Source organism: Nipponia nippon, unplaced genomic scaffold (genome assembly GCF_047370975.1).
Source record: "Nipponia nippon isolate SJK-2023a ecotype South Korea unplaced genomic scaffold, ASM4737097v1 scaffold_1, whole genome shotgun sequence".
NCBI classification, from domain to species: domain Eukaryota; kingdom Metazoa; phylum Chordata; class Aves; order Pelecaniformes; family Threskiornithidae; genus Nipponia; species Nipponia nippon.
The window spans coordinates 152,097,396-152,111,276 of record NW_028262290.1 but is presented as its reverse complement, the minus strand read 5'-3'; the positions used below and the strand labels follow the sequence as shown (position 1 = coordinate 152,111,276).

Here is a 13,881-nt window from a genome sequence, read left to right as displayed (position 1 = left end):
TAACATAAGGCATATTTTGTTACTTTCTGAGAAGAAACTGCCTACTTTTGAGAGATGCCAGATTCAGTTTGTTTACATTTTAAACAAAACATGCACATTTTAAATGATTCATACAAGAATCTACTTCTGCTGTTTACCGCATGCATGCATACATAAATATATATGTGTGTGTCCTATCCTTATGAAGTTTTTGAATTCTGAAAGAAGTATGATTTTTGTAGTATTGGGCCAAGAAAGTATATTAAAATTCATCTCTCAAACCAGACATTAGAACCATTAAATCTGTTAGGTTTTGATGGAGTACAACATGATGTGAATGGTGTCAGGCCATTCTCAGACAGGTCAGGTAACAGCACAGGCATCCTAAGATGCGTAAGACAACAGGTAAACTCTGTTTACCAACAACTATGGCTAGTCCTTTTTTACTTAATACTGAAACAAAAGACTGTGGCTAATCAGACTTCTTCCTTAAAGACCAGTGTTGATTGTAGCATTGCTTCAATCTAGACTTCAATATCCAAGGTAAACCTGAGGCTGAGGCTCCATGACAAACTGAAGCTGGAAACCCTTCAGTGATTTTCTTTAAGATGGGTTACCAAAAGTGTCTGTTAACTGCTGCTTTCAAATGATCGGAGGGAAAAAAAATTAGTTTCATCCCTCTCTTGATTTTTCAGAATTCAAGCAAAAACTCGAGAATTTCGAGAGAGACAAGCTCGTGAACGTGACTATGCAGAGATACAGGATTTTAACCGGACATTTGGCTGTGATGTGGACCCAATGTATGCTGGGATTGCTTCCTATGACTCTTCTTCAAATAGTGGCACGATAACGCTGAACACGCGACCACAGAGCCCGAGGGAAGGGCAGACAGTGGAAGCCTTGTATGCCCAAGTGAAGAAACCACGGAATTCAAAGTCTTCACCTGTAGACAGGTAGGCACCAGACATCAATCAATAGGCTCTTTCAAAATCCGCCTTTGTAATGCTTTTGTCATGGGAGATGACTGTACATCAATTGGAAAGTCAGAACTGCATTTTTATTAATGGTTTTTTAAAAGCCTTTATGTGGAAAATTATTGAGCTCACACAAATCAAACTGTAACAGAATGGGACGTGAAAGTTATTTTCTGCAGAGCTGCTGCTTTTCTTCTCATTCTTCAGATGGTTGGGAATTTTAGAGTCACCGTTTGGTATCATTTAAATTAAATTCAAACTTGTAACTTCATCTGGTTTATTTATCAGACTCTAACAGATATGGTTGTGGAATACAACATTTCCAGCCTATTCACAGCAGTTACAAAACTTCTGGAAAGTTCTTGTTGTTAAACAAAAGTGGGCTAAAGCGTACCTGGATGCTAGTCCTACCACAGTCCTGAACTTCAGTCTAACAGGCGGAGCTTTTTGATTAAATATAGACCCAAGTGAGTAAACTCCAGGCTTGACTCATGAGTTGCTTTCTCTTCTCGGGCTGTAGCTTATGATTTATACTCTTCCTGTGGTTATGTTATCACAACTAAGTTGTGCTTGGTTTTATGCTGAAATTGGGCAAAATTCCGGTTTCTGTTGATGGAGTTTTGAGTTCATTTGAAAACCTGAAGCTAAAACAGGGATGTAAATGAACATAAAGTAGAAATAACCAAAGGCAAAATTCACAGCTTTTTTGTACTTTAACAATGAAAATACATCTGTTTTCTTGGCTTACATCTATGATCTTGCAGTTCTGCATTTTCTCAGCTTTACAAAAGCTAACACTAAAATTCTAGTGCAGGAGGTATCATTAACTCAGTCAGGGGTTATTAATTTGGCTCATAGTAAAACTACTCGTTTTGTTTCCTACCCCATTCTTTCCATAAAAAGAAAAAAATACTGGACTTTCAGTTAAATCAGCAAAGCAGTGTCTTTGGTTGCAGTGTTTGAGATCTGTGTAGCTCTACATGAGTACTGGTGTTCTTCTTGCATATTCTGTTCTGGGTGGTAACGGAGTCATTTGTATTTGGTCTTAAGGAAAGTAGTTGTCATGCAGAGTTCAGCTAATTGTCTAAAACTTTTTTACTTGAGGACTGAGATTGGTGTGTTTAACCCTCCACTAGATCTATTTTGAAAAGTTCCTTTACATAATATTGGTAGAGATACATCCTCTAACATGACAAATAAGAAAATCTCAGATGCATTGTCGAATGCATAAGTTTTTACTAAAATTCAGTAGTGCAACTGCCTTTTTATTTTCTCAATCGTACTGTTCGCTTGTACTGCACTGTGTAAAAGGTCTACTTTACATATTAAATAAACATAATTTATATATTGTGGATAAGTACATTATTTTGGTGAAGGAAGCAAAATAATTTTAAAAGATGACAGCTTCATCTGTGCCCTTGAAATGTTATATTCCTTAGCCTTATATTGACTGGCGCTGGTATGCCCAAGTGCCTGACATTTCAGCACTTTTGTGCCTTTGGAAATCAAGATAGCTTGGTTGGATATGGCTGCCACGTGGTGACTCTCACGGCTGTTTTTGTTAGACCAAAGGCAGTGTTTCATGCCTGAGTTGAATGGCATCAATGTCACATCAACAAAAAAAAAAGTTCTTTGATGCAAACCTGGCACGGTGAAATGTAAGACCTGCATGACCTAGCTAACTCTGTGTGATTGCTGATAAAAGAGTCAGGAGAGAGTGAGTAAAACTGAAGATAACGGAGTACCAGGGGAACCTGATGTTAATCATAAGGGTAGGACTGAAGAGCAGTGTCGTAGTTCTGCACATTCAGGCGGCTCCTGGTGCACAGAGGGCCCCGTCTCTCACAGCTGGATCACGCTGTGACAAAAGGAAAGACCCGGTGTGCACAACGGGCTTGAGCAGAGGGAGAAAATGCAAGTCAGAGACTAGAACTGGGGCAAGAAGAGCCACCGCCAGTCCCGTGATAAAGGGAGGATTACAGATTCAGCAAGAAACACCTGGAAAGAAATAGGCAATTCAGATGATAGAAAAATATTATTATTTGCTATAAATGTGCTCTGAAGTAGCTGTTCGGGGGTCTGAGGCATGAAGGTGTTTCCCTCTCTCCTCACACCTTTATTAGCAGCCAAACTGCAGAGCTGGTGAATCCCAGCTGGCTCTAGAAGACCTTTTGGGGAATGTTGCAGCAACCTGGCAATCTCAGGCTCAAATTTAACTCTCCCAGAAGTCAGGTCTGTACATCGGGCCCACTGCTGAGAGACCAAGTCACCTGCTTTGGGCATGGAGGAGATGTAACAGCCGTGAGGGGGCAGGTTTCAGGCTTCCTTGAGGTGTGTGAAGGACGTCTGGGAGCTTGACCCCGTGTAATGTTCAGTGGGAGAGCCTGGATCGCGGCTGGGCTATCTTCCCAAGGCTTCTCTGTGTTTTACAGGCTTTATCTTAGATCTATTAAGAAAGTATCATCTGAGCATCATTTTAAGAAATAGTTGTGGCCGTGTAGGCCTGAGGTGCTTTTTACCTGAATTGTCTCCCTGTCTGTAGGATACCTGGCTCCTCACCCCACGTGCATTGCAACTTCTTTCTTGCTGTCCCTTTCCAGCAGTGAGACCTTCTCCCTTCACTTGGCATCTCCCGTGATGGCCCTTACCACACCAGGCATCCAAGGGCCTCTTCACAAGACTCTTCTCCACAGAGCTGTCTTCTCTGCAGTCTGATTTATCCTGATAATGCAAGAAATTTGAGCAGAAATAGTTGGTTGCAGTTCTGCATCCTTAAAATATTGTTTACATTAGCATTCACCTTCGGTGGGCACTGTTTTCCCTGTGTTTTACCCCTTTGCCCTGCCATCCTTTCCTTTCCTCTGGGTGTTTCAGAGGTCACCTGGTCACCTAAATGGAAACAGTCGCTTCCAGCCTTTGTGGATGGGAAGGGAATCACTCACAGTGCGTTACCCTTGCGCTGAACTGCCAGGAGCTGGTAACGGCCAGGCTGTCTCAAATCTTTAGCACGTTCATATTAAAAGCAGCATTGTTTATATGGGAAATGTTATTTCTATTACAGTTTGGTGCTTAGTGCTAAACAAAATTTGACATTTAACTATTTCCAAAAGGTTATTTAAAAGTCTATTACAAAGAAACCTATAACAAAATGTCCCATAATAGTTTGCATACCATTGCTGAACACTTATGACAAATTTTTCCTTAACTTGCAAGAGAATTACTGTGCCTGTGTGTGAGGCCTTGTCAGGGTTTGTTTTTCTTTAATATTCCTTCAACTTCTCTCTTATTTTCATCAACACATGCCACCAACTGATATAAGTTTAACTGTGTCATGGCATATGAATGATAACAAAGTGGAAGACAAGTATGTAAACCGCTCATCAGAATTATTTTTTGCAAGTTTATGGATATTATGAGGACAACTATTATAGTGCTTCACCAAATGATGGTACTGTCAAATTGTCAAGCAGGGGTCCCCCAAGTTATTTTATAACCTAACTTGAAACCGGTGTTAAAACCAGGCCTATTTCTTCATTCTTCTTCTTGGATGTATTTTATATTTGTATGTATCTCAAGCTCTGCAGTTGTAGACTGACAGTACAAAACAGTAAGAAGAAAATGATTATTCCTTAAACAGTTTGTCTGTTCATTTCTCTAAGTTAGAAAGTGGATTGTATAATGCCAAAATACAGGAAAGGAGAAAGAGATGCTAACTTACTCATTGGAGACTTGCACATCACTATGTGTGTGTAAGTAACATTGCTTCACCCATCTTACCAGCAATAGCTATAAAAAAACCTGCTATACATAGTAAATTTTACTTAAGAATATCCTTACAAGACTTAAATTTGCATTAAAGCAATTCTAAAACAGCTTCATGTTGGATCAGTTAAATTATTCATGGATATTGGTGGGGTTCGGAGAGGGTGTTTGGTTGGTTGGTTTGGTTTTTCAGTGGTAGTTATTATCTGTTAAATATGTAGTTGAAATATGGGAGGTTCTTTATTTTGGGCTTCTTACATAATCCATGCATACGTGTAGCTCCTGTGAATCTTGAAACACATTTTAAATTCCAGTTACACTAGTCATAGCAAGTCTCTCCAATAGCACTAAAAAAGCTGTTTTCTGATCTGGATCCTAAAGAATTAAAGCAGATGATTTTCCTTAACAGGGGAGGAGTTTACTGCTCAGGGGAAATGAAGCTCTAGCAATAAAGAAATGAATAAAATCTGTTGGGAGTGATCGGTGATCAGTATAGCTGCCTATACATCAGCTGCCCTTGTGACATTAGCTCTGTTCTGTGTATTGATAGCTTACAGAGACAGGCTGCTAAGAAGTTTTTTTCACTTACCAACTTTTTATGTTAGGGATTAACAGAGCAAAATCGAGGTGGAATGTATAATCTATGTTTATTTTACAGTTCAGGAAAGAAGTGTCTCGAGAACTGTGTTCTTGTGTATAAAGCTTTTAGCTTAGCTGAAAAAATGTCTCTAGTATGCTTTGCATCATACAGCAGAGAAGCTGCACTACTGATCAATAGTGTTTTTCATGTAGATGACAATGATGCTATACAATGGGGTTTTATAGCCATCACCTGACATCCATAGCTGAGCAGTATGTAGAACGACAACTCCTAATGGACATTTACTGGCTGTCACTGTGTAATCATTTCCCGCCAAGAGTGCATTGTCCTGAAATACAATTGAAATAAAATAGGCACTGTGCTGCTGTAAATCTAAATAGCTTGAAAATAGTAGGCTAGACTCCCCCAACTTGCTGAGGACATTTTAATGGAAACATAAATACCATAATCATATGCTTTTTGCATGCATTTTGCCATTAAGAAGAAAAAATGTTCATTTTAGAAAGGGAGACCTTTATGAACTGGTTTCTTTTCTATCAGAAGTGGAATCAAGTTATGTCAAAGGAATATTTGGGAACCGAAAATAACCCCACTTGCTTTAACTGTCATCTGTTCGGTGGGAAGAGGCAAGACGCTGTTTTTAGGGTCAGGCCACATACTTTGCTTGCTGCTTTTCCCAAAAGAAAAGGAGAACATTTTATTTAGATGTTAACTGTTATTCACTCGGTAGTATCTTTGTGCTTAAATTGGCATGAGAGTAATGAATCCTGGAACCTGGAAAGAAACACTCTAATATAATATAGGAATACGTAAAAAGTGAAATAAGCAGACCCTGTCTTTCTAGTGTGTGTTAAATAACTCTTAGCAATAGCAGAATGGGTCATGAAAGCTATGAAATACTATATTGCCATGCCTGGATAAATATTTGTTAAAAAAACAAGGCGCTTGTGCAGCTATATTAAACTTCTTTATTAGTAGTGTCAGTCACAGGAGTGTTCTTAAGTCTGTGGGATCGTCTATGCATAGGAATCTGAGCTTACTGCCAGGCCCACTGTAGATGGAGATAGGAGTTATTACTCAGGGTGATGCATCCTGTAAATGCTAGGATGTTTCTTGTTTCTTAAATGAAGAGATTTTTTTTGACGGTTCTGGAAGTTGACTTGAAGAGTGCTTTCATGAACGGAAAGGCCACGGCACTGTAAACCGTCTAACCAATGACATTTAAAACCTGCAGAGCTGTGCAGAAGGCTAACAACCTAGGTTGAATAAGATTATGAGTAAGCTCTTTCCTCCTACCTCTGTTTACTTCTGTTCGCTGATGTGGAAGTGTTTTCCTACACTTGGATCCCTTGTTCTTCATTGTGTATCACCCTCTGCTGTCAGAGCCCTACGGATGACATGCTCCCAGGGGAAGGTACCACTTGTGGGTAAATATGCTGTAAATACTTGATTAGCTTGCAAGCATTTCAGAGCAGGGACCTGTTTGTTATCCAAGCTCCCTAAATAATCAGTAATGTTACAGAAATTAATAATAATAGGTTTTAAATCCTTATCTTCCAGTGAGCGTCACCCTTTTGTGGCATAACAAAGCTTCATTCCTGTGAGAATATGGCTTCTGGAAAGACTTTCCTGGCCTAGAAAATGGCACATATGCCATTATGGGATAATCAAACAGACTTTCCAAGACAACCTGGTGGAGAGCACTGGGTTAATGAAAACTATTTGCAGTTCTCTAACATGTAAAACTGAAAAATAATACTTGGAAGTCATTGTGGTATTTTTCCGCCTCTGTCTGTGATAACCCAGAGAAGGATTAGTTAGAGCCTCTGTGAGACTCTTCATGGTGTTTAATTTCACTTTAGCACTAACACATTGGGTTTTTTTGTTCCTCTACCCTTCATCCTATAAGCCAGTAATCCTTGCCCCCAGGACTGCCTAAAAATTAGCTTGGTCTCTTATAGACCCGTGTATTTAGAACCCAATAGACACTATTAGCATTGGCATTTTATTATCTTAGGTTGGTTGTTTTCTTTTGTTCTTCTATCTTGATAGAATATAAGACAAGTTTTAATATAAATTCATGAGGATTTATGTAGGCTCCCTATTGTGAAAGTATGCAATTGCACTCCCTGTTTGGGTCACCACTTTGGTGGAGTAAATGGCAGACTTACAGTGAACTCTATTCAGGTCTCCCATTTTAATTACTTGAAAGTCCTGGTTTCTTTCTGAATAGATACCAAGCACTGATACAGTTGTGAGAACCACGTCTTTCTCCATTTACCACAGCCACAGCCTCACTTAAACCCCGATGCTTTTGCTTCCTCTCTCCTTCAGTCAGCTTGCCGTGTAATCTGAAGTGTGACAGCTATTTGTTTGTTTTTACAAAAGCAGTCCGAGTTAGTAAGTCTACAAATGGTTGCAGTGGGAAAACGGACAGAAAGATAAGAGAGAGATGAACTTCCCGCTCGGGGTTACAAAACGAGGGGGTGAAGTGGGACCCACCCGAACGTGCCCTTAGTGCCCCCTTACTTCTGAGCGACTGCTAACGAGCTCCCTTTGCTGGAAATCAGGAGTATTCGTTTAGGTTTGTGATTTTCAGTTCTTTAAATGCAGCTACTGCTTATGATGAGAGACTATACTTTAAAGGGTAGGTCAAAACCTGTCACTTTCATCCATTTAAGGGTATAATATATATTAGGATTTTAAATACATTGTAACTGAATTATGTATAATATTTTTCATTGGTATATTAGTGCAATTTGCACACAGATATAGATCAGTTGGGCGTTTTGTTGCTTGGAGAAAAAAGGAGAACAACCTTCACAGTTTTTTCAGATGGTAGAAGGCAGCATTTAATTAAAAAAAAAAAAAGAAAACTTAAGTTATATATCCTAGTATGAAACAAAACATGATATAAAAACTAGAAAAGGCAATGTCTCAGGCATCGAATGGTTATTGTATGTCTTGAGATTGCAGTCCGAAAAAACAGCTATGTGTGTAACATGCACATCTTTATTTCCCACTAATGCCATCAGTACAATTTGGAGTTCTTCATCCTGAGAAAATTATGGGGAATATTTGAGTACACAAAGCTGAAAAAGCAAAGGCTGTCCCATTCATTAAATGAAGTGCTTTGATCGTACCAGTGTAAACTGTTAAAATCTGTTCTTTGCTATTCCTGCTAACCAAAATTTGGATTGCAAACTGATGTTATGCAGCACTTGAACACCATAATTTAATCAGTTTAATTTGCTGTTGCTGTTGAATGTGGCCCTTTCTAAATAGAATACAAATTTATGATTCTCCTATCTTTTATGTCCCTCCAGTCAACCCATCTGTTCCTCTTTGGTGAAGGATTCAAGCTTCTCCTCTCCAAGCATTTAAAGAACTGGGGGATTGCATTTTAGAGTTGTCTGATTATAGGAGAGGGGTGCACAGGCAGAGCTTGGAGGGAGTGCTGTGTGTTCACTGAATCCTGTCTTTCCTCTTGCTAAAACTAAATATACAATTTGAAGTTAGATCTTTACATTAATGTAGGTTAATGGGTGAAAAATAAAATAAAAATTAATTTTTTATGTATGTTCTTCTAATGTTGGAGATTTTTGGAAGGTTTTTTATTCTGTCCTTTTTTTTGAATGGTATTTCCTTCACAGATGAGACAAACTATATTTAACTACATTGTTTATCCTTATGGCCAGTCTTGTTTGTTTATGTGACTTAAAAACTATCCTGCTTACAGTCAAAGTAGTTTGTCACTGGCAGAAGTGGTGGAGTCTAATTGTAGGGAGGAATCCTCTGCAGTAAATTTTAGGAAGGAAAATAACATCATTACATATACGTTGGGGGGGGGTGGTTAATTCCTTTTAACATCTTGTAAACGCATTGAATGGGTGCTTATGAAACATACCACATTGGAAACCCTGGAAATGGAGAAATTGCTGAAAGATCTCATTTCAGTTTGTTCTTGGTTAGAAAGTTGAAAATCAGTGCTTTTCCATTCGTCACTCAGAAAACAGTGTATATTACTGGAGCATTATACTTCATAGCATATTGTTAAAGAATTGGTTTATAAGGTGTTTGAAATCTTGTTCCTTAAGGCTCGAACACTATGATGTGAGATATTAAAAGGTTTCTTGCATGATCTATTTTATATGATTATATATTTCTGAAAAATGTTGTTCTAATGTCAGACTGACTTACTTGCCATGAATTTTTTTTCATTCCTTAAAATACTAGTGACATTTAAATAGCTTTTCAATCTGATGCGTTCATAGAAGTCTTTCTTACATGATGGATATATGAAATGTTATCACAGTAAATAGATCACATATTTGTAATGGATAGGTAATTTCATCTGCCCAGAGTTTAGATGGTGGTATAACATGTAAGACTTAATTTATGAAAGAAAAAGCAAAGGAGCAGATTTTGCTTCATTTTAATTTTTGTGTATAGTTTTGTAACAATAATGCGCAGCACACCTGAGTTGCATCACATTCTGTAATGAAATGTCTTCTGTGTGCAACAATTTGGTCTCGATTACAGCCTTCCCTCATTCCTAGGTTTCCCTTTAAAGGGAAGCACAGCACAAACTGGGATGAGAAGAGAATGCAGGATAACTACTACCAACATTTTAAAAAGCAATTAGAATCCGTACGACTTCAAGGGATATGAGAACTAATGTTCCTCACACTTCTCATTTCCACTTACCTTTGGGAAGGAAATTTATTTGCAGAAGATCGCAGTACCCACAGTAACAGGCCTCCTAGGTAGGAGGAGTAATTGTCCTAAAAGCGCTCTGACCCAGCAAACAAAGGAGAAGAGAAAATAGTAGCATCGGTCTTTATTTCCTGAGACATAGTTCATGGCTCATTAATAGTTGTAGTATATATTACTGGTTATTGTATGCTGCAGAGGAAACATGCAGAAGCTGCCTGTCATTACTTTGTAATTGTATTAGTAGATATGGTGTTAAAAAAAAAAAAAAAGAGAGAAAAAGGAAAAAGAAAGAGAAGGTTTAGCTATGTATTATTTTGTACACCATCTTAAACGGTGCTGTGTCTGCTTGCTTAAGATATACTCTATGCATATTTGCTAAAATGTTGTCAAATTAACCCACCCGTTTCTAAGGATTGCTAAATGCCCATCAAGGAGTGGAGGGATGCATTGAAGCTATTTTAATTAGCAAAGTGTGATTTAAAGGTTGCAAAAATCAAAAAGAGCTTATTCATTTTTCATCAATAATAATTTTCCTTAATATTTCATCAAAACCTGCTGATTCGGAGACCACCTTCTGGGCTTTGATTCATTATGACTGCAGACATAATTTAATTTTTCCCCCTTTCCTCATTCTGTGATACGCTCTTTCATCTTTGAGACATTGTTAAGATGTTTCTAACGTTCACAGATTGCTAATTGATCCAACTTTTTTAAAACTGTACTTAAGACAGAGGCTTCTTTTCTGTGCAAGCAACTTTCCATGCATTTACTTTTACTAATGTTTTTTTCAATCTCTGTGTCTGATAAAGTATAAATTCTCAAATAGACATATTAAAAATTGAGGACATGTATGGTTTTATATATGACAAGTGAGGCAAAAATATTAGAGAGATGATAGAGGGAAATTAAGAGAGTTGGTACAGTCAGTAAGATTGCACAGTCACTATGTTAGGCCTTTATAGTTCATCTAAAACTAACTCAGAATTAAAACAGTGCTGTAAGTAATGTTTTGTATCTAAATCTTTGGGGGATCATGAAGAAAAGCAATTATGGGAATTTATGCAAAGGCATTTTGTGAAAGGATGTACAATTACAAGAAATTGCTCTTTTCACTTTAGTAGGGCTGTTCATCTAAGTTTTGTCTACATTATCATGCTCTGGTAATTTCTAGTCCCAAAATGCATTTGTGTTACTATTTTAAGTTGAGATTCATAACCTGTTTCTTCTTGGAAGGTCTCCCTGTAGAGTAGTATCCAGGAAACTTTCCATTCAGGTACCATGTTAAAACAACCAGTGGTTGGTTACTCAGCACCAGCAGAAGTAGTGGGTTGAAGCAGTCCAAGTGCCATGGACTGTACCCTGATCCTTTTCTGGGGGTGGCTGGAGAACAGTCGCAAGCTTCATTTTCCTTTGCTCATCTCTCACTCGTGAAAAGCATGTCACACTTGGTGGATGCCGTCGATGCCTGTTCTCTGCATGCACTGTGATTTAGGGCAGAGCCCTCCTTTTCTTATTTGTAGCAATTTTCCTCAATCCAGTCTAATTAGAATTTCAAAAAATGTTGTCTAAGTCTTGCTTAGATGGTCAGAGCTAAATTGTTGTTTCTCCTCTTAAGCCACATTGAACAGTTCACGCAGACTGAATTCCATTAGCTTTCATTAGTTGCACTATTCTGATGTAGTTAAAATTGCTGCAGCTTAAGATGTCAGAATTTAACAGGAAAATAGGTAAAACCAAGACTGCATTCAGTGTCAGGAATAATCCTACTTTATCGGAGCTCATGCTTATGTTTTTTAATAGTCCTTCTCATACTCAGATGCCTCCATCATCTATGTAGCATATCATATGTGAGTGTGTGTCCACATTCAGCAGAGCACTTACACATGTGCAGAATAAGATGCATATACATGAATGTGTTTAGCTGTGGCAGACTTTTTCTGTGTGTGTGCATTTCTGTCTGCTATATGTATACGTATAAAAAAATCTTCTCTAAAAATTCCTCCGCTCCAGAGGAGGTGAGCTCCAGAGCTCACCTAGTCCAACCCCCTCCTCGGAGCAGTTTTGATCAGGTCAGGTTGCTCAGGGCTGCAGTTGTATCCTGAATATCTCTGGGGATGGAGATTTCATCCAGCTCCCTGGGTGCCTGTTCCCATATTTGACCAGCTTCGTGCTAGCTGGAAAAAAAAAAAAAAAAAAAAAAAGAAAAAGCTTCTCACATCAGAACTTCCCGTGCTCTAGTTTGTGTCCGTTTCCTCTCATCCTATTGCTGTGCAACTCTGAGAAAAGTCTGGTGTGTGTGTTAAATAATAAAATTAATCAGTTTCTGTAAGATTTGGAATATGAAACAACAGATTCAAATTTCAGGCATCAAAAGAAATTTTCAAAATAATAACGATTACCTTACAAAGTAGTACTTCATTGTTAACATTGAACTTTTCCTAGAATGATTGCCAAAGTTGGTTTTTTCTTAAATCACCTCTTGTATTTCCATATTTCTGAGTTACACTTAGGTACGTGCTTCTTTCTCACAAATTGTTTTGAATACATACGTTGTCTTTTTCTCCACTACGCTATTCAAAACTTGACAAAAAAGTTTGAGGACAAAGTATCATTCTTCATTCCTCTTGAAATCCGGGAAGCTGCCTTTTCTCCTTTATTTCTTGGGTTTTGTATTGTGCATACAGCATTCAGCTCTACCAAAAATAGCACATCTGAAAGTACTTTTAAAAAACAACTCAAAGTTGTGTGTGCTGTTGGATTGCGTATGCTCCTTATACGTACTTAGTTCTTGCTTTTCTGTCAGTCTCATTCTGCTGGTGGAGAATTGTGTTGCTCTCCTGCACAGGCAGGGTTGCTGCCTCATGGGACCTGCTGCTGTGACAGCCTGTCTTCTGCTAAAGGATTTTCAATATTTCTCTTTTAACACTGAGGTTCTGCAGCTCATCTGCACAATTTTCTGGACAAAAAAATCATAAGTGATACTGTGTTGGCAGGGAATTGTGAAACAAAGGCTTCCAAGCATTTCTCAAAGCCTTGCTCACCTACATTTGTTCATGAGCTAAAATTTGCAGATGGTGAAGGCTGTGGCATTGCAGGAACCGAGCCTCAGGAGACGTGGGTGCCTCCTGCAGAGCTGAAGGGCTGCACCAGAGGAGAGGGAGGGGGGAAATGAAACAACTCTCCTGCACGGATCAGGAGCGCTGCAGGACGGTGAGCGGGGAGAGGAAGCTGCCTGCTGAGCTTGCTGTGATGAAGGGGAGCCAGCTATCCTCCCACCCTCGGGGGAAAAAAAAATCAACCACCCTCCTCATAAGCACAGATGAGGCATAGGATGGTCTATACAGGGTTGTCTTTCATCTAGGTAGTATATTTGCAAGGATCCTAAAGAACTTCATAACCTTTAATGGGGACTTGTAGTCAATATAGCAACCATTTCACTCCACGGCTGATCCCCTCACCACTCCCTGTGCTGACAAGCAACCACCTGCACAGTGAAACACTGCTGCTGTTTAATTGCATATAAATCAGGGCCAGAGAGTGGAGACAAGCCAGGCGAGTCTGGAAGGAGAATTTAAGTGAAAAAGGTAATTACCTGAGCTGGAACATGGCCAGGGCACCAAGGTTAACACCTGTACGCTTGTGAGAAGTGCCTGGTGATATTCTTCCAGAAACCATTTTCTACTGAGTTATAGAAAAGACCTTGTTAGTCACTGGGTCTGACTCCCTCCGTACATGGAATTGATTCCTACTGTGGTTTATTCCATCACTTGTGTAGTGCACATTCAGTCACTTTGAAATGGGATTTGTCCACCAGCTTTATGTGGAGAGATAGCCTACTCCTTTTATAGC

At 38.9% G+C, this 13,881-nt stretch overlaps 1 protein-coding gene across 15 annotated transcripts in view; it reads left to right on the top strand.

Annotated features, from left to right (window-relative positions):
• The window catches only part of PARD3 (par-3 family cell polarity regulator), a 467,913-nt gene that overhangs the window by 365,505 nt on the left and 88,527 nt on the right, over nucleotides 1-13,881 (top strand). For all 15 annotated transcript variants that reach the window (XM_087778504.1, XM_087778469.1, XM_087778511.1 and 12 more), the window contains one exon: nucleotides 675-932. In XM_087778504.1, the coding sequence (XP_087634630.1) occupies nucleotides 675-932 (258 nt within the window). The remainder of the gene's footprint in view (nucleotides 1-674; nucleotides 933-13,881) is intronic.